Below are 18,988 nucleotides of genomic sequence, written 5' to 3' on the forward strand. Positions count from 1 at the left end.
AAACTTGGTTTTCTTAAAATCTTGTGAACAGTAGCAAAAATTGTACTGTAGTGAGACCATTCCCTTGGGATAATCTCATAGCTTTTTTTTTTTTTTGGTTGCTTGTTTTTTTTCTTCCAATGTTTTTGTGTGCCTTTTGGATATTTCTTGGATACTTATTTGCTCTTCCTGCTATTTAAAAGGCAACCTACTTTTATTCCTTTATAAGTTCAGTTGGCAACTTGAAGTTAAGTGTTCTCAATAATTAGTAAAGGTAAAATATGTAATTCTTCATGGAAAATTATTATTTTCCAAATGGGTAAAAGGAAGAGTTTGGGTTGGGTTTTTTTTAACATTTCTATAAGAATTGTAAAAATCTTGGGAAACATTGTCTACCTCTAGGTACTTGAAAGTCTAGTTATAGTTTCAGCTTGTCCTGTTGGCTTGGATGGGTGCACTCTGCACTGGGTTAAAAACTGGCAGGATGGCTGAGCCCAGAGAGTGGTGGTGAATGGAGTCAAATCCGGTTGGCGGCTGGTCACGAGTGGTGTTCCCCAGGGCTCAGTGTTGGGGCCGGTTCTGTTCAACATCTTCATTGATGATCTGGATGAGGGGATTGAGTGCACCCTCAGTAAGTTTGCAGATGACACCAAGTTGGGTGGAAGAGTCGATCTGCTGGAGGATAGGAAGGCCCTGCAGAGGGACCTGGACAGGCTGGATCGTTGGGCCGGGGCCAACTGCATGAGATTCAACAAGGCTCGGTGCCGGGTCCTGCACTTGGGTCACAGCAACCCCAGGCAAGGCTACAGGCTTGGGGAGGAGTGGCTGGAGAGCTGCCTGGCGGAAAAGGACCTGGGGGTGTTGGTTGACAGCTGCCTGAACATGAGCCAGCAGTGTGCCCAGGTGGCCCAGAGGGCCAATGGCATCCTGGCCTGTATCAAGAACAGTGTGGCCAGCAGGACCAGGGAGGTGATAGTGCCCCTGTACACGGCACTGGTGAGGCCACACCTCGAGTACTGTGTTCAGTTTTGGGCCCCTCACTACAAGAAGGACATCGAGGTGCTGGAGCGTGTCCAGAGGAGGGCAATGAAGTTGGTGAAGGGTCTAGAGCACCAGTCTTGTGAGGAGGGGCTGAGGGAGCTGGGGTTGTTTAGCCTGGAGAAGAGGAGGCTGAGGGGAGACCTTATTGCTCCCTACAACTACCTGAAAGGAGGTTGTAGTGAGGTGGGGGTCGGTCTCTTCTCCCTAGTAATGAGTGATAGGACGAGAGGAGATGGCCTCAAGGTGTGCCAGGGGAAGTTTAGGTGGGATATTAGGAAAAACTTGTTCACCGAAAGGGTGGTCAAGCGTTGGAACAGGCTGCCCAGGGAAGTGGTTGAGTCTCCATCCCTGGAGGTATTTAAAGGATGGATAGACGTGGTGCTTGAGGACATGGTATAGTGATGGACTTGGCAGTGATAGGTTAATGGTTGGACTCGATGATCTTGAGGGTCTTTTCCAACCTTAACGATTCTATCATTCTATGATTCTATTGTTTTTGTTTTGACCAAGATGATTTAATTGATCTAGGTGACTATAAGTCTCAAGACAAGAGAGGCTGAGGGTCTGAAATGCCCATGGAGGAGCATGAGCTGTCTTACATAAAGAGACTTTGAGAGAAATTAATGGCTGAGGAGTTTTGAATTTACTTCCTGAGACTCATGCTTGCAAAGACAGTCTGGTTTCCTAACTTAAATACATCATCTTAAAGTTGAATTTTGTCAGTATTCTTCTGATTATTTTTTCAGTGCAGTTTGTTTGTTTTTCAGAAAAGACTCTTCATATTAATTCCTGAAAATATTTTTACTTATACAAAAATATTCCAATACTATTTCAAAAGTGTAAACAATCAGTTTCCAAGTAAATATTTTAAAGTATGTATTTCTGTAAAGGTTAAAACCATAGTCCTGCATAAACTTGGATCATGTCAATAATTTAGCTCTTCTGTGGGTATCTGTACTAAGTACAGCAGTAGCATTACTTATACATTTTATTATAAGGCTATCTATGGATGCTTTTGCAAGATTAACACGTTAAGTTGTCTTGGTTTTACTTTATATTGCAAAAATTTAGTGCAAATTTTTTCGTGTACAAAAAGTGTTTGAGCCTGCATATGCTTTGAACACCCGTAGTCAAATTTAAAAACAGTACTAAGGCAACGCTTCATTGATCTGCTGTGATGGAGGCCTCTGTAATCCCCCAGGCGATCTCTATGGTCACATGGCATTCTAAAGCATATAGAACTATCTCTCTTCTTTATTATACATTAGTAGTTAGAAATTATCTCATTGTTTAACAGTTCTTCCCTTTTTTTTTGTTTCTGCCATGCTCAACTGTCTCTCAGATGTAGCTGAACTTTTAACAAATTCTAAGCCCTCCTGTGACTTAATAACTGGTCTGTTTAAAAAAACAGGTCATGTTCCGGACTATTTAATGCACAGTAGCTGTAGTAGGTTGGTTATGTGTTGTGAATCTGGAATATGTCGTATTTGTTCTAACGAAGGTGCAAATAGTTATGTATTGCATCTGGCAAACCAATAGCTAGAAAAGGTAGGCTAAGTCAGAGTGACCCTCTTCCTCTTTTACAAGAATTTGAACTGGTTTTGCTTCCCAACCAAACCGTTGGCACTTCTTAGACACCCAGGAATCCTAATGCTGAACTCTAATACTGGACTATGCCTATCTCAAAAGGAAGGCTACGGCCACACATGCATCTTTCTTCAGCTGGAGTTAGGGGGTGGGTAGCACTGGAGCTGCATCTGGGGCTCCTTGGCTGTACGGTGGGCCTAATGAGCAAACACAACGCTGTTATTTTACATTTGAGCTCTGAATTTACTCAGATAAGTGCAAGCCTTACTTGCCTTTTAAGCAGAGTAGTATTGTGTATCTGTAGTAGAGAGAGGAGGAGAAACTCAGTGGCTATAAGCAGGAGTTGTCAGAAGGATCAGTTTGTGGGCAGCACTATTGACCTTTTGGGCTCTGTAGCCTCTGAGTTGCTGCTGAAGCATAGCTGGTGCAGAACATTGCATTCACATTTTAAATAAACAAAGTACCATGTTTTGGGTTTTTTTTGGTGTTGTACAGGGAAAGCAAAATAACAACATTCTCGAAGAAACGGTGACAGCACAGTATGTTCCTTTCTTAGAATCCTGAACAATGATACCCAGTAACCTAAAAATAAAAGGTCAGGGAGATTTTTAACCCTCTGTATCACTGAAAATTTTAACTAAAAAAATGAAGTCGAAATGGTGTTTTTCTTTTGGGTTACTTTGACCACCGGCATTAATAGTAAATTCCTTAAATTTTAAAGTAGGAAGACTATTTATTTTTCCTCTGTGCACTATATAAAATATAGAGCTACCTGTAAGAGAAGAAGCAGGAGCTGGATTGCATAGCATTTTAAAAATAATTTCTCTTTGAGTCCAGCTGTCCTTGATGAATAAGAGAAGAGTGGAAAAGTTACAAGCAGTGGACTTCAACTTCAGGAGAGTGGTGCTTTATTCCCAGTTCTGACATACTAGATATTTGACAAGTGTTACTGGGAACAGTAGTCCCCCCAGCTCATCTCGCTGTTGACTCCACTCTATTGTCCCAGGTGTGGGTAGGGGGAAGCTACCAAAGAAAACTCACTTTGAAAACTGTCCTTCTTCTTTGTAAGTACGTTTGTGTGTAAGTCCTAGGAATTTGGAGTGTTTCTCAGTCCCTGTGTGAGAAGGTATGCTCTGATTATCGCATGACCAAATTATTGAGGCATATGGACAGGAACAGAGTTTTGGTGAGCACCTTTAGGACACTGCGTAAGTCCTGCAGAATTACAGCTCTGTCTACTGTCAGACCCTCGGCATATCTCCCCATTATTTCCCCTCCCATGGGCTTGGCAGCCTGGGCTCAGAGCCAGCATAGGTAATAGTGTGGGTGTCCAGCCTTGAAGAGAGCTGTTTGAGAAAGCTCTGCTAGGAAGCCTCAGCAGAGATCCCCCCAGTGATGACTGCTAATAAGCCTCGGTGTGGACTCACTCCACCTTCCACTCAGGAGAGTTTTTTAAGCTCAGATTCTTGTCCTCATTCCCTGCCTGTACTATGGTGTAGCAGCATGGAAGCCTAGTGTCCCATTGATCTGAACCCTGACCCACAGACGTGGCTTCTTCACTTGCTTTTCCTCAGGCCTGCGTTGTCACTATAGATCCAGTTGCATGGTGATCATTGGGCTGTGTCTGACCCTGTGTACTGTGTCTGGAGCAGACCCTGACTCACTGACTTGGCTTCCTGCCTTAACCTTGGACCTCCCTCATCACTGTGGAGGAGATCTGGGTGTTGGGTGAACCTATTTACTGTCACTAGACTTTGTCTACTGACCTAGCTTGGGTATGGTGGGATTGCCTGCCCATCCAGTGACAAGCCACTGCCTCTGCCTACCTTGTTATCACGGTCAGTTCCTGGCTTCTTGTCCCTTGCAGAGCATCCTGCCCTTGCTGCTCCCTGACAGGTTATTCCTGGAACACCCATGTTCTGCTTGTCTACTATTGGAATATTGACTTCACTTATTAATGAGCAATAGCCAATTTAGCGTTAATTCGGGTAGTACATTCATTAGTGATGATGCCAGACTGAACAGTCTGAATCCCAGTGTTAAATGTTCATCTGCTTGACTACAGCCTAATTGTGCCTATACAGTGCTCTGAAGTCAATAAGGAATTGGCAGATGACTTTTGCTTTGCTCCGGTGTGGAAGACTTTCCTCATGATTCCAAAGCTGTTTGGGCCTACCGCAGCCTAGAAGTGAGGTGGGCACAGAAGATCTTTTTGGGAACTAGAGTTCTATTTCTAGCCAAAGAGTTTCCAATGCATATGCAGCAACGAGGGAGTTATTGCATTTCTCACCTTGATTCAGGTATTGCATTTATACCCCTAGAAGGCATATCAAGAGCCTTTCCACATTCATGGTAGGCAAAGAGAAAAAGAAGTTTAGAAATGTCTGTTCTCTATATCTGTGTGGTCATTCAACTTCTGCCACAATCATTAAAAGTGACAACTATTGCCATTTGTGAATATTTCTGTGTGATGGCATTTGAACATAAGCTGTTTACTTATTTTGTTTAAGCCATTAAGCAATCATCAGCAAGGTGACCTTCAGGTTCTGCATACATAAGCCAGACTTGAATAAACAGCTTTCACAAAAGCACTGAATCAAAAACTTTTTTCCTTACTTCCAAACAGGTGTATATAAATTGTTTCGAAACCACTTTAATTGATGTAGCTGATATTTTGGCAAGGATTGCTGCTGTAGAAGATGGTCTTTCTCTTCTTCTTTATGGAGAAAATGAAAAAACTGCCAAAGAAGATAGGTAAGAGTGCATTAATGAATTGCATTAGCGAGTACTTTAATGAATTACATTAGTCTTATGAGACTCATTTTTTCTTTTTTCATTTATCTATAACCTGATGTGTTTTATTTATGTTTGGAGTAAAATATCTGATTATCAAGTAAAGTAAAGTATTTTAGAAAATGTATTAGGGAGACATTTATGTGTATAACCAGGTGAAATGACAATTTAAAGAAATACTTTTATTGAGGGAGATTTCCATGGTTTACTTGTTTTTCTTATTCATGTGAGAGCTTTCCTTTCTCTGAATGTAGTTCCATTATATCCATAGTGCTGCTGTTCAGGCCAAAGGCCTCTCTTCTCTGTTTTTTGTTTGTTTGTTTTTAGAATAAATATTAAAAATCAACCTAATTTATTGAAAGAATAGATTTAATGTAGCATTCACTTTTCAGTACATCTAGTAGAGACAGATCTTGTAGCAGAACCTGACATAAATAACACTGTACCTAATTTAGGATCTGTGTGATCCTATGGGTATTATATTGTTAGCTGATGCTAAAACTTGAAACAGGGCAGTAAAATTGAGACTAGCCTTTAAAAATATCTAAGCTGCAGGTCATGAAAATGTATGAAATGTATGTCTTCTAAGTGGCATATGTTTTTAAGGAGGCTTGGAAGTAAAAGATAGTATTTTGGAGAAAGAGTTGTTCTTTGCATTACAAGCCTAGAAGACTTCAGAAGGAGATCACAGATAGGAAAAAGGAAGAACAAGAACAAATTTTGCCTTTTAGTGGTATCCTTAACACTGATTAAGCAGAAGCTAAAATGATTGTCTTGTTCTTCTTCCCAACTGGACTCCTATAAAACACACAGTCTGTGTTCGTGGCTATGTGGGCTGGATGGAAGACACTGGATGCATTTTTGCTTTATGTAGACCTGTAGCCAAAGTAAAATCACTTGCTTTACATTTCGTTTCTTCTGACTGGTGTTACAAGTTATAATGTAGTTGGCCCCTCCATAGTGGATCATAGTTTCTTTCCATAGTTTCGCTTCCCCTAGAAAAATTTAAATGTTTAGTCAGAGGATTTGTTTCAGGGCTTATTGATGACTGCAAACCAACATTTTAAAAGTGTTATTTTATTTCTAGTCCTACAGCTGCTCATGTAATTGTTCAGTTTACAAAGAAACTTCTTCATGACGACATTTCTCTTTTATCTGGATCCGAGATTTTGCCAGTTGTTAAAGGAGCTTTCATTTTTGTATGTCGTCAGATGTACAGAACTTGTGAAGGCCTGCAGATGCTAATTCCTTATGGCTTGCATGAATCTATTGGAGAGGCCTGGAAAAAGGTAAATCTTGTTTTGGATTGGGAAGACTGGAAAAAATCTTGATGTAAGAGGTTCAGCTTATGTAATAGTTGTTCTTTGCTTCAAGTTGCTTATATTCAAGTAGTGAGATAATGCTTGGAATTGTTCTAAAAATGAAGTTGTACTTTTCAAATTTTCCTTCTGTATGTGAACCTAGCAGAAACTTAGCTTGAGACTTGTGTGCCTTAAGATTAAACCAGGAACTCTCAAGATGCATCAATAGACCTATTATACATAGTTCAAATCCTTTCTAAACATTGTCCTTGATGCTAGAGGTCACCTGATGTCATGATAGCCAATGTCCACCACAGATCTGGTCTTCACTCTTGGTTTGGGATATTTTGAAAGGAAAAACTCCTGAGATGTGGTCTTAATAATTTTTAGGTTAAACTAGTTAGTTTCAGTGGGAGATATGGAGGAAAAAAGGAGATTCCAAATATTTGACTTAAATAGTTAGATGCCATTGAAATATTCTCAAGAGACCGTAATGAGAAGTACCAGCCAGCAGTTCTTGTCTTACCTGTGTATTTGGATATCTTACGAAATGTAGAGTCTGTACTTCAACTTCAGTTTGATTGCTAGTCTGATGCTTTTTCTGCATGAAAGAGCTTGGTTCCAACAGTTCCGTGTATTCTGCTTTCTGTTATAAATTTACTGAACAAAGTATAAGGATCTCTGCCTTATTCACTAAAGTTTTCTGTTTTCATTGTTCTGGTAGCTATGTGCAGTGTGAAAATTCTTAGCTATTACTATAAAAATTTAGCTAAGATGGAAAAATGACAGCAGATGCTGCAAGAGCAGTTTTCAAAAGGTTCACAGTGAAGTGAAATTCCAAAAAATGTTCGAATCATTAAAATAACATTGGCAGCATTTAAGTAAGTGTAGCATACAAAGCTTCAAATTCGGTTTCCAGCTAAATTGAAAGCATATTTAAACAATAGGTATTAGAACTCTTGGTGGAAAACCAAAATTTAGCTGTGTTGTTTCACTTTATACTGAAAAATGGAACTACATCTTTTTTTTTTTTTTTTTCTTTTTCCTCCAGTGATTGTAAAATATTTTCTTAGAGAAGGGTCAGACCAAACTGGAAGAAAAAAAAGTCTAAAAAACTAAAGATTCTTTTTAGAGGTGAGGAAGCAGGAGAGACATTGAATGCAAGGGAAAGAGAATGGAACATCTATTCTTCCTGTCAAATGCTGTATGCTTTTATTATGATTAGAAATTTAAAAAATACACTCGCAATGTAAACTGAGGCAGAACATATCAGAAACATAGAATATGAATAGAAGATAGATTTAAATCACCATCTTGTGGTTATTTCTCACTGCTTTTATATATGAATATTATCATGAAAGCATAGAATTTGATTGAAAATAAAATATATTATTACTTACAATCATAATTGTATCACAGTAAACTCTGTTTCTCATCAAAGAATGTTGGTTTTGAAGCATACATTCTTCCTTGCATTGAGAACTTTAGGATTTTATTGAATTAAGGAGTTTAGTTCACTTGAATCGTGCTGTAATTTACATAACTCGACAATCTGTCTGTCTCTCTGTGCTTTTCTGTTGTGTATCTAGTCAATCTTACTTGAACTAACCTGTTACTCTATTTAATATTTATCACAGGCAGACTGTTATATGCTCTTGATGGGCATTTCCTGTTATTTGCTCTAAAGCACCACAGCATTTGCACATGCACAAAAGACTTCTTTGCACATCAGAATCCTTTATTATGGTATAGAACATCATTTAGACAAATTGTTTTGACATACAAGATAAGTAGGCTGAATGTGTCAAACTTACAAAAAACCATGAAACAACAACAAAAAAAAAATCATGAAACAACAAAATGCCATTTCTTCACATCACTTTGGAGGTCAAATTGAGGCTGAAGTGGAATCTACATATTCAGGACTTCAAGAGTTGACAAGTTAGTACAGGAAAGTCACATTTTCAACCCTGCTATCTTGATTACTTTTTAAATTATTTTCTGTCATTGTTCGATTTTAGAACATCTGCAGTTTATAAAATACTCTACCATTTATAGTGTAGCAAAAATGGTGGACTTTGGACTCTATTCAAGCAGTAGTGACAATTTTTTAATGGATAGACTGGTAATTTGTTTCCTCCTATTTTACACGTCTCCTGGAGTTTTAAGACTGATGGAGAAACAATTTTTTTCTTGGCAGATTCTGCTGGAATTCTAGGACAGAATTTGTACAGATGATAATAAAAGGGGAACTTAACAGATCCAGGACAACTGAGTAGTTTAATAGAGTAATCTTTTGTGCATTTATTAGATCACGTTTATAAGAGAGTAAATTAATGACTAGTTACTTTCATTTGAATGGTGCAATATGCTTTTTATCCCTAGAAACATAAAACAGCTTAAATCATTTATCTTAAATACAGTGTTTTTCACACCAATTATTTTCAAATATAATTTAAATTAGAAACTCCATCAAATATAAAAATATGTATATATATTTATCTATGTCTGCAGCTCTAATTATATCCATACTGATATAGATAAATTTATATAATTTATAAATAAAATAAAATAAAAATTGGCAGAATTACTTAATAAATTTGGTATTGAGTTGTTGACTCCAGAGGCTGTTATTTCCATTACCAGTGACAGAAGTGGAGTAAAGAGTTGCTTTCTAATTTTTTTTTTTTTTAATGCCAATTTTTTTGCTTTGGGAGTCTCCAGTTAAAAAGTCAAAAGAAAAAGTTTTTTATTTTAAGAATTTTAATAAAAATTTTTAAAATTTACTAGCTTTAAAATGTTTTATACCCAAGGAAAAAATACAAAATAAGCTTTTCTGGAATAAAAAATGTAGTGGAATAGTGTATTCTGTGCCAAAGGCTAGACTAAAACCTGATCACCGTTACTTTTTTAACATATAACAAGAGAACGAACAAGATCTGGAGTTTAAAAATGGTGTAAATAAACAGTAAGGAGGGATTTATTTATTTTTTTATTTCACAGACAAGTTTGCTTTCAGAAAGAGTACCTACTCCTGTAACTGGTGCGGACTTGACTTCAATAAGTCTAGAGTCAAAAAACATGTAAGTTGATGCTTAATTTATGCACGTGCACAACTATGAACGCACACTGCTACTTTACCCACAATTGAGGCCTCTTATAACCCTGTGTTTTTTTGCCAAAAGCATACGGGTAGGTAGAGGGAATTAAGTCTACCTAGCATAGGTTGCAGTAGAGTTACGAAATTGTTCTTGACCTTTCAGAACTTTCTTGACATGCATAGATTAGTTGTGTCTAATCTGTGTAAAATTGTCTTATAGTTTATTCTCTCTGGCTACAGAAATTGGTTTGAGGAAAATGTGAATTAGAAAACATAAAATAGCTGTCAGAGTTCATCTTACAGCTTTAATGTGGTGTTAATTTAAAATGCTGTTCTGCTGAATGGTATCTACACCTTCAAAATATTATGTAGCAAGATTGGCAGCATTCTGGCTGAAAGCCTGATACATATTAAGTGAAAGGCATCCTTCCTCTTACTCTAAAACTTAATGTCCCTTTATAGATGGTTGTATGCGTTAAGATGAGAAATCTACAAATATTTGTGAGTCTGAAAATTCAGGGTGATGTTGGTGTGAGTGCAGAACCTAGTTAATTAAGTAGATTCTTATTTATACTTTACTGTAGATTTCATGTGTAATTTGCAAAGATATCTCAACAGTTATTACTGTAGTGGTGGCATGTGAACTGGTTATAACAATTCAAATCTAGTGGTAAAAAGAAATCTAGGGATGCAGAGCTCTGACTGAGGAGGCTGTCACTAATCTCCACCATTGACATAAACTACAGTTTCCTCCTAGCATCTGGATTTTTTGTTTAACTATGGAACAAGATGTGCTGATATATTTTTGGGTGAAATTTTTGCTTCTGAACATGACATGGCAGGAATTCTGCAGGGGAAGTGATTAAAGTTTGGGGTAATGGTTAACTGCTACAAGAAAAGCTACAGGCTGCTTGCTGGTGATAGGAGTCAAAATTGGGAAATGAGGACTAGAGATGCGAATCCAGTAAGCAAATGCTTTTAGAGAAGCAGAATCACAAGAGTCTAGTGATACCTGCAGGGATGGTACCTAGTCAAAGGTGATGTAATTGCTTCACTTTTCTTTTTAGGGCATAGAATGTTTTGTAGGGCAGATGGTATCATCATACTTTATCCTTGCAATTGCTGTTCTTCCTGCCATGTCTGTAGAAAATATTTTCCATTTACTGCTGTTAGTACGTGAAGCTGTTGTGTATATATAGCACCTTATTTTCATAATTCTGTACTAATTTCTAGCAGGAGACTTTATCTCCTCAAATGTGAGTTTTTATTAGTTCCTCATAGTGTTTTTACATTGGTGAGAAATTCTGTGCCTGCTTTGCCAATTTGTAACTGCCACATTAATAGTTTAAAAGACTTGTCTAGAGTCAGATAGTAAGTTGTAAGTACATTTAAGGATGGCATGGGTCTTTTGGGTTCCCCATTACAACATATTTCTGTTCTGTGTTCCTACCTAACCTTAGTTTTGCCAGGATGAGTTTGAATGTTTGTACAAAATACAGCCTAATACATATCATAAGTTTCCCAAATGCTTTTTTTAAACTAAGATAGAGTTAACATATAGAGTAAAAATAAGAGTCCAGTGAATGAAGTGGTGTTGTTTTTCAAAGTTAGAAATTGTAGTTTTTCTTTTTTCCCATGCTTCTTTACGTATCTTTTTGAATTATTATTTTGCTACTCTTGCAGTTTGTTATGGGAAGAGACTTTGTTAGATGCCTTGCTAAATTTTTCTGCTACACCCAAAGGACTATTTCTGCTTCATAGTACAGGTGCCATGAATGACTGTGTGAACTTTATGGTCAGCAGTTTATCAAAAAAACTTCAGGTAAGCATTACAGAGTCTGTACAGTTTTTCTTTCTTTTAGTGATTATAATAAAATAAAGAAGAAAGAAAATAATAAGAAAATAAATCCAGAAAACATTTTGTCCCGTAGTTTTGCAAAAATGAATTTAAAATGTAGCTTATCATCTTTGATATTGGTGCCACGCTGATTTAAGTTTGTTGGATGTTACTCATCTTCAGAATGTCAGGCATATATTTAGTTTTTCTGACTTTTTACTGTAAAGTTTGAAATGCTAAGCAAATTTTTTTTTTTTTCTTCTAAGTGCAAATTTTTCTAGACCAAGTTGGTAAGTGGTGTTGAAATCTAGATATGCTAGACAATATTTGAAATGTAACCAAAAATCGGATAATATGCATTTTAGGAGAAAAACCATAAAGTTACAGACATCCTACTGAATGTGTGCAAAAAAACATTCTAATACTAACGTTTTTATTCTTTGCTGATGTTGCATGTCTCAACCATAGTATTTTGCATTTAAATTTTGATAACACACTTGAGAAAGATGCTTGGTTTGGTATCTGACCCCGGTAAGTCTTTAGAGGATAATATCTGTGAACTGTTCAAGTCTAACCATACAGTGGATTAAATTCTGTAAACAAGTGCAGGAAAGATCAATATTTAAGAGATCATTTGAGAGTTTTGTGCCCTCTGAATAGCTAACACTGTGATTTTATATTTGTTACTAACAGACAAATGAGTATGAAGAGTTTGGTAACAGAGTGATTGTTACACAAATAGCAACAACACCAACAGGTGCAGTAGCTCTACAGAGTTCAGGTAAATTGAAGAATGATGTTATGAATAGTTACATTCTGTAGTCTTGCATATTAGAAAAAGACAGTGAGAAAGATGTTAAAAAAGATCAACTGAGTGGAATAATTACCCAGTATTAGCAAGGGCTGCTTAAATGTCTATTGATTGCTTAATATGTAACATTTTAAATTCAGCTAGTAGTGCTTCTCTTAAAAAGATTTTTTCAGTCCTTTTCATTGTGATCTGTTTTCATTCATTAATGAGTTATAGTAAATCTGTATTTTTAAAACCACAGAGCCTATACTAGCTAAGCCTTGATGTGTAGCAGCTAACTTATTAAAGAAGATCAGCAGCTCATTTACATGGAAAATTCATAAATACCATCCTACTCTAGTATAATAGTCTTTGCAAACTGTTGCTGTAGATTTTAGATTGAATATAAGCAGACAGCTGTGGAAAGGTAGTTTGACTAAAGGAGTGAGAATAGCAGGGAGAGTAACCCTCAGGCAGCCTGTCTTGTGAAATTTTAGTCCACAATGTAGAGAATTTTGAGAATCTGAGTTAGAATTGTGCTGTAAAATGTTTTTTTAATATGAAAATTGTTTTTCTGGTATTCTTGCCATTCTCATGATTAGAACAAAAATTTGTTTTAGGCTTTATAAAGGCACTTGTAAGTGAATTATGGGCTCTTTTGGAGTGTGGAAAAGATGATTTGAGGATAACCCAACCCAAATCTACTCCAGTTGACCCTATTGACCAAAGCTGTCAGAAGGTGAGAAATTACTTCATTTTCTGTATTGGCGTGGAAAAACAGTGCTGTATTTCAGATAGGATGATGCATATCTTTCTGTAAATTTTTGTTGTGACTACACCTGCTTCTTGGCACGTGGGGCAAAATTAGTGTAATACACTACTCAAATGATGACTGATTGAAAGGATTCCTGTGTTGCATGGCAGGTCACACCACCAAAGATCCATTAAAGTCAACATGAAATAATAAATAATAATCATGACAGAAGTGAATGTCTTAAAATACTGGCCATCAGTTTATGTCTCTGATTTCTGTAGTAAGATCAGGGAGTGATGTGTTTTAGAGTATGCTATGTCTCTAGATTTTAGAATTATGTGATAATGAAAATATTATATTTTTCAAAATTGCTTGTACAATTTGATAGATAATACGTATTTCACAGACACTACTGTCCTTTTAGATTATGTACACACCTGCCAGGGTTTGCAGTCTTATTTTGGGCAGCTCTATTTGTGTCAAGTTCAACCTACAAAGAAGGATAAGAACAAACTTAAAATAAATGGCAAATAATTATTAACGTTTACTTGGTTATACTTAACTGATTAACATTCCCTTTTGTTTCCCCCTTTTTTTCGTTCTCTAGTCTTTTCTGTCTCTGATAAATTTGCTCACTTACCCTGCAGTTTTTGAGCTCCTGAGTAAACAAGATATACCAAATAAACCAATGTATTCATTCCGTGAAGTACCTACAGATATTATTGTAAGTATAGTTTTTATTTTGAAAGAAAAATAAATACTTCTGTGAAGACATTTCTCCTGAGAAAATGATACTGTAATAATAGAGTAGGTTTTTGAATTTTTCTGCATTTTGTATTATATACAGCATGAGGGCAGTATATGCACATATCACTTCATGTTAACCTAAATTTTCATTTTGAAATCCTAAAGTGAATACAAAATTTGATGCCTAATTTAAAGATCATCTTTCCTGGCTTATGTTAGAATTGTGTTTTTTGATGGAAAAAAAAGGTGACATACATAAACAGCTCTGTAGATACATGCAGATACATGCTGGAAAATGCTGGAAAATATCTATACTTGTATTTATAATATTGCTCTATCACACTATCTGTGTATTTAAACAAAAATTAGAAAAACAACCAATCAAAAAACCTCAGACTTTCTTAATAGCACAGATCATTCACACACTAAAAATCACTGATTGGAAAGTTACTGATTAAGGCATATTTCAGTCCTAAGAAAAATAATATTAGCATTTCTGTATTTAGTATTATTTTGTATTAGTTCATCCAACTGCAGTTCATTAGTGTTTTTTCTGATCTACAAAGCACAGGCAAATTTAATCTGTGACCTTGAGTGGCAGTTAAAGTCAGATTTTTTTCTAATCAGCTAGCATTTTGAATTGCTGTTGTGTTCAAGTGTTTGTTTGGCACAAGCTCTAGATTGGTGGTAGTTTAAGTTGTTTAGACAGAGTATATCATAGTAGTGTATGTTATGTTTGGAAGGGGTTTTTGTAGTTCTTTTTTGTAATACTGTTTTGATGATTTCAGGAGGAAATGGGATGATAAATTTCATTTTTCCAGTGCACTCAGTGTTGGTGTGTCCACTGTTGGATAGTTCTGCTCAGTCATCAAGTTTTCTGAGGCACTGGGAGCAGGCGAGATAGATGTGTGTTGAAGGTGATACATATTTGAGAGCTTTCAGATTGGGGTAGATCTTAAGTGATGATTTTTGTGACTTTTGAAAGCCTATGTTGTTTTGGCTTTTGAGGCACTTCAACATTTTGATGGAATTCTCTAGGTTTCCAGGAATAGCAATACTAATGCAATTGTTCAAAGTTCCCTAAACAGTTACAGTGGGTTTTGTAAGCCTAAACTAGTCATCCAAGATTATGCAGTTAACAGAAGGGAAATAGTTCATCTAACATTAATTTAACATATAATGGCTAAGCCTAAGTACTCAGAAAACTTCTGGGGTTAAGCAGACATATAGATTTGTTATAACCACGTTTTTGGGCAGTAATTGCAGAAAGCTAAAGATAAAAGATGTGACCAGATGTAATTATGGTTAGAAAACAAAGTAAAAGCAATTTCTGTGTCACTAGAATATTTGGTTAGAAGACCTAATTGCTTTGTGTGCTTTGTTTTTCTATATTTCTGAATCATGTCACGTTGCCGCAGAATCTGACTTGTAATATTTATGCTGAACTATATTTGATAATGCACAGAACTTAATCATCTTTGTATGCCCTTTATTTCTTAAATACACAGGATTTAAAAATTTTTTTCCTCCTTTGTATTTTTGGCTAACTACTTGTATCATTGACTGAACAGGTTATCGGTTGGGCTTTTACTGCTTTTAACTCTTGACTGATCAGGTTTTTATTTTGTGCCCGTGGGAAAATTTTTCTTAATACATGCCAGATTTTTGTTTTACTGCTTGCCATATAAAAATAGTTTAGAAAATGGAGCAGATGAATCAAGGTCTTTCTGCCTGCCGCCACTCTTCCTTTGAGAGGTTCTACAGTACACATACGCAAGGGAGTCTAGCTTGGAAGGTAGCCTCCAGATCTGTAGCTTTGAAAGGCATGTTAAACACGTGAATTTTTTTTTTTTTTCTTTTTTTTGCAGTGATTATGGAGAATCTTATATTTAGGTGGTGTATCTTAGGTATTCAAAGTAGATGACATCCTACCTGTAATATTTAAGCTATGCTCTGTAGTTGAGCAGCACAGGTCTATCTGCACGTTTTTCTAATCGGACCTTGTGTTGGACCTTGTTCGTTATCTTTCTTCCTCGTATCCCAAATCAGAGCTTGGTCTGCTTTCTCAATAGTCCTCTCTCTGTACCTGCTCTTTCTACTCTTTTGCAGGCTCCAAGCTTTGATGTATAGATAAGAGGAGGAGGCTGTTGCCAGAGAAATATCCTGTGGCATTTAACTCTTTATATGTGCAAGTATCTAAAAAGCCTTAAAGTCCAAACAAATCAATTGCTTGCATTACCGATTTTATGAACAGCCTTGAGGTCCGAGTTGAATTGCTTTATTGTGAATTTTATCATGAACATACTATGTGGAAAAAGTGCATTCATCACAGCCCTTTCCCCTACTGCTTAAAAAAATCTAATAGGGAAAATACGGTTTCACTGTATTTTAAATAAGAATGCATTTTATGAAGACAGTTTACTTTGACAAGTTCTAGATTTTTTTTCTATTACTGGGAGCTTTACTCGTGATGTTTACTTTTCTCTCTGTTGAAAACCAGAGCTTTGGTTGATTTCATGAAAGTATGAATCCTCACTTTTCTCTCATCTCATATTGAAATGACTCATTGATCTAACCAGTTGAATAATAACTCTCTCTGCTGTCTCTGAGACTAAACTTCTTAAAAGTGGAGAAAATAAAAGTTTGGATTTAATCCAGATTAAATAAAGCCTATAAGGACTCTGCAGTTTGTTTCTTCTGACCATAGCACAGCAATCTTCTCTGAGACGATAACATCAGTGAATGTTTTTATGCATTTCTTAGTCTTTTAATAAAATTATTTCTTCAGAAGCAGTTTGGATATTCAGTGCACCACAGGGGAAGATAATTAGGTTGGATTTGTGGAAGAAGGGGGAAGCAGCCACAGGTCATTGTCTGTTACATGAGATGCTGTAGGATGAAACATGTAAGCCTCGACATGCAAGCCAAGCCTTGCTACACTGAGAATAAATGGCCATGTTTTGAAGCATGTAGTACTAACCAGTGTTAGAAAGTATTATACTAAAGGATTTGCTGTTCTTTTCATTAAAATAGATGTATACACAATTCAAACATACAAAAACCAGTTTAATATTTTTGTTATGGTTTAATGCGAAATAAGAACTAGGATACTTGATGTGCTAGGATCTTTTTGTATGTTTAGTGATTTACTTTTTTTAACTGAGATTTTTTTTTTCCCCCTAACCTTCTGTATGGTTTCTTTTTGCCATTGACTTATGGTGAAAAGCACCACTTCTTACAGAAATAATTTCAATGTGCATTTTAGTAATAGGGTTTTTATAGTAAACATCCCTATGAAACTACTATACGCATAAAATATAAAATCATACATGAGTTTTTTACATTTGTCTTCCTTTGGCAGGATATCATTGACAGGCTTATAATTTTGAATTCAGAAGCTAAAATTCATTCCTTATTCAGTTACGAACAATCACATATCTTTGGTCTGAGGTAAGCTCATTTTTTATTCGCTGGTCACATTCACTAAATAGGATATAACATGCTTGGGTGTGTTGCTTCTGATAAGATAACATTGTTTGGTTTTTATTATGCATGAAGGTGAAATTCCCCCTTTTTTTAACATAAGAAGATCAAATGAAAAATGGCCTACAAAATGAGACTAGCAATGAATCTAATCTTATTACCTGTAAATGGATATATTGTAATATGATAAGCAGTAATAGAAATTGCATGTTGTTATTTTGCCCAGTTGATTGAAAAGAACGTGTGGTACATCCACTGTAATGCATCAAACAAAAATCATACTGAAATACTAAAATAAACAAAGTATTTTTTGTCATGTTTATATCAGTTTGATTTATCTAGTCTCCCTGTACTTAAAAATATTTTTCTTAATGTATTGGTTTGATTATCACCAATTTCACCAAAATTTATTTTGAGAAGGAGAGTACCGTATGATCCCAAATATTTCTAGAACCTGAAGGAACACTTAAAATATGCTCACACTGTCATGCTCATGTCTTGTAATATTAAGTGCTTTATAATATTTTAAAATAGAAATTAGTTTCTGCATTTTTTTCTGTTTTCCAAAGTTGAATATATAAATCCTTGAATTCGTATTTTTGTTATGAACATATTTTGTGCCATTGAAATAAAAGATCTGCTGGATTGTACTTTATAGCATGGAAAACTTTGATAACTGTGCATGGGCAAGATATAGCCCAGTTGATTAAGTACTGCAACATTAGCTTTCTGCAGCTGTATTTGTACTTTGGTATCATAGTAATATTATTTCATACTATGTATGAATAACCATAAGATACAGTATAATTTGCTGATAACGATAAGCATGGAGGAGATGAACAGTGGTAGAATTTGCAGTTGGGAGATACATGATTTTGTTGTATAAATCAGAAGTTATAAATGCTGTTTTGGAGGAAATAGCTAGTTGGATAGGAATGAGAAGTCCTAAGATGAAATTTGAAAAATAAGATACTGTTCTTCATTTAGGATTATACTGACTCCATTAAAAGCTTGACAAAGCTCCCATTGATTTAATTAGGGATAAGGGAAAGTGAGATGTTTTACAGTTTAAAGTAATAGTTTGCTTTTAAATTGTGTTGTACCTTTATAAGGTAAAAGAACAGATTTCTCCTACAATGATATTAGGAACTCCTGTTAAGGTATTGGCAAAAATGAATTATTCAGTCTGATTGCATAAAGCGGTTGACTCCCATGCTGTAAGACAGAGACTGGTACACAAATACATGGATCATATGTTGAAGTTGTGTTGAATGCTTAGAATATTTTTAACAAGGCCTATATCCTGTGAAGCAACAGACTACCCATAACTACATGTATGAACAATGTAACAAGCTCATCTGTAATCATGTGAAAAAGGCTATATTGTTACTTAGGTAAGATGAGCTTTAGAGTTCACTGTGGTAATGACATTTTGTGCTGGACACTGACAAAGTAAAAAATGAAGTGAAAATCCAGTCAAACTGCCAGATTTCAAGAAAAGATTAAGTAGTATTTTCAATGTGGAAACCTACTCATAAAAGTGGTAGATAGCTTAATAATTAAGTAGTAATCAGAT

General features: G+C 35.9%; 1 protein-coding gene across 1 annotated transcript in view; it reads left to right on the plus strand.

The window, feature by feature from the left end:
* TBC1D32 (TBC1 domain family member 32) overlaps positions 1–18,988 on the plus strand; it is a gene marked incomplete at its 5' end in the record, with an annotated part of 82,170 nt that overhangs the window by 16,712 nt on the left and 46,470 nt on the right. Inside the window, 8 exons of the mRNA XM_082305566.1 lie at positions 5,234–5,361; positions 6,488–6,689; positions 9,705–9,784; positions 11,485–11,623; positions 12,332–12,419; positions 13,049–13,167; positions 13,790–13,906; positions 17,291–17,379. Coding sequence (XP_082161692.1) covers positions 5,234–5,361; positions 6,488–6,689; positions 9,705–9,784; positions 11,485–11,623; positions 12,332–12,419; positions 13,049–13,167; positions 13,790–13,906; positions 17,291–17,379 — 962 coding nt within the window. The remainder of the gene's footprint in view (positions 1–5,233; positions 5,362–6,487; positions 6,690–9,704; positions 9,785–11,484; positions 11,624–12,331; positions 12,420–13,048; positions 13,168–13,789; positions 13,907–17,290; positions 17,380–18,988) is intronic.

Source organism: Platalea leucorodia (assembly GCF_965183815.1).
Source record: "Platalea leucorodia genome assembly, chromosome: 3".
Classification (NCBI taxonomy): Eukaryota; Metazoa; Chordata; class Aves; order Pelecaniformes; family Threskiornithidae; genus Platalea; species Platalea leucorodia.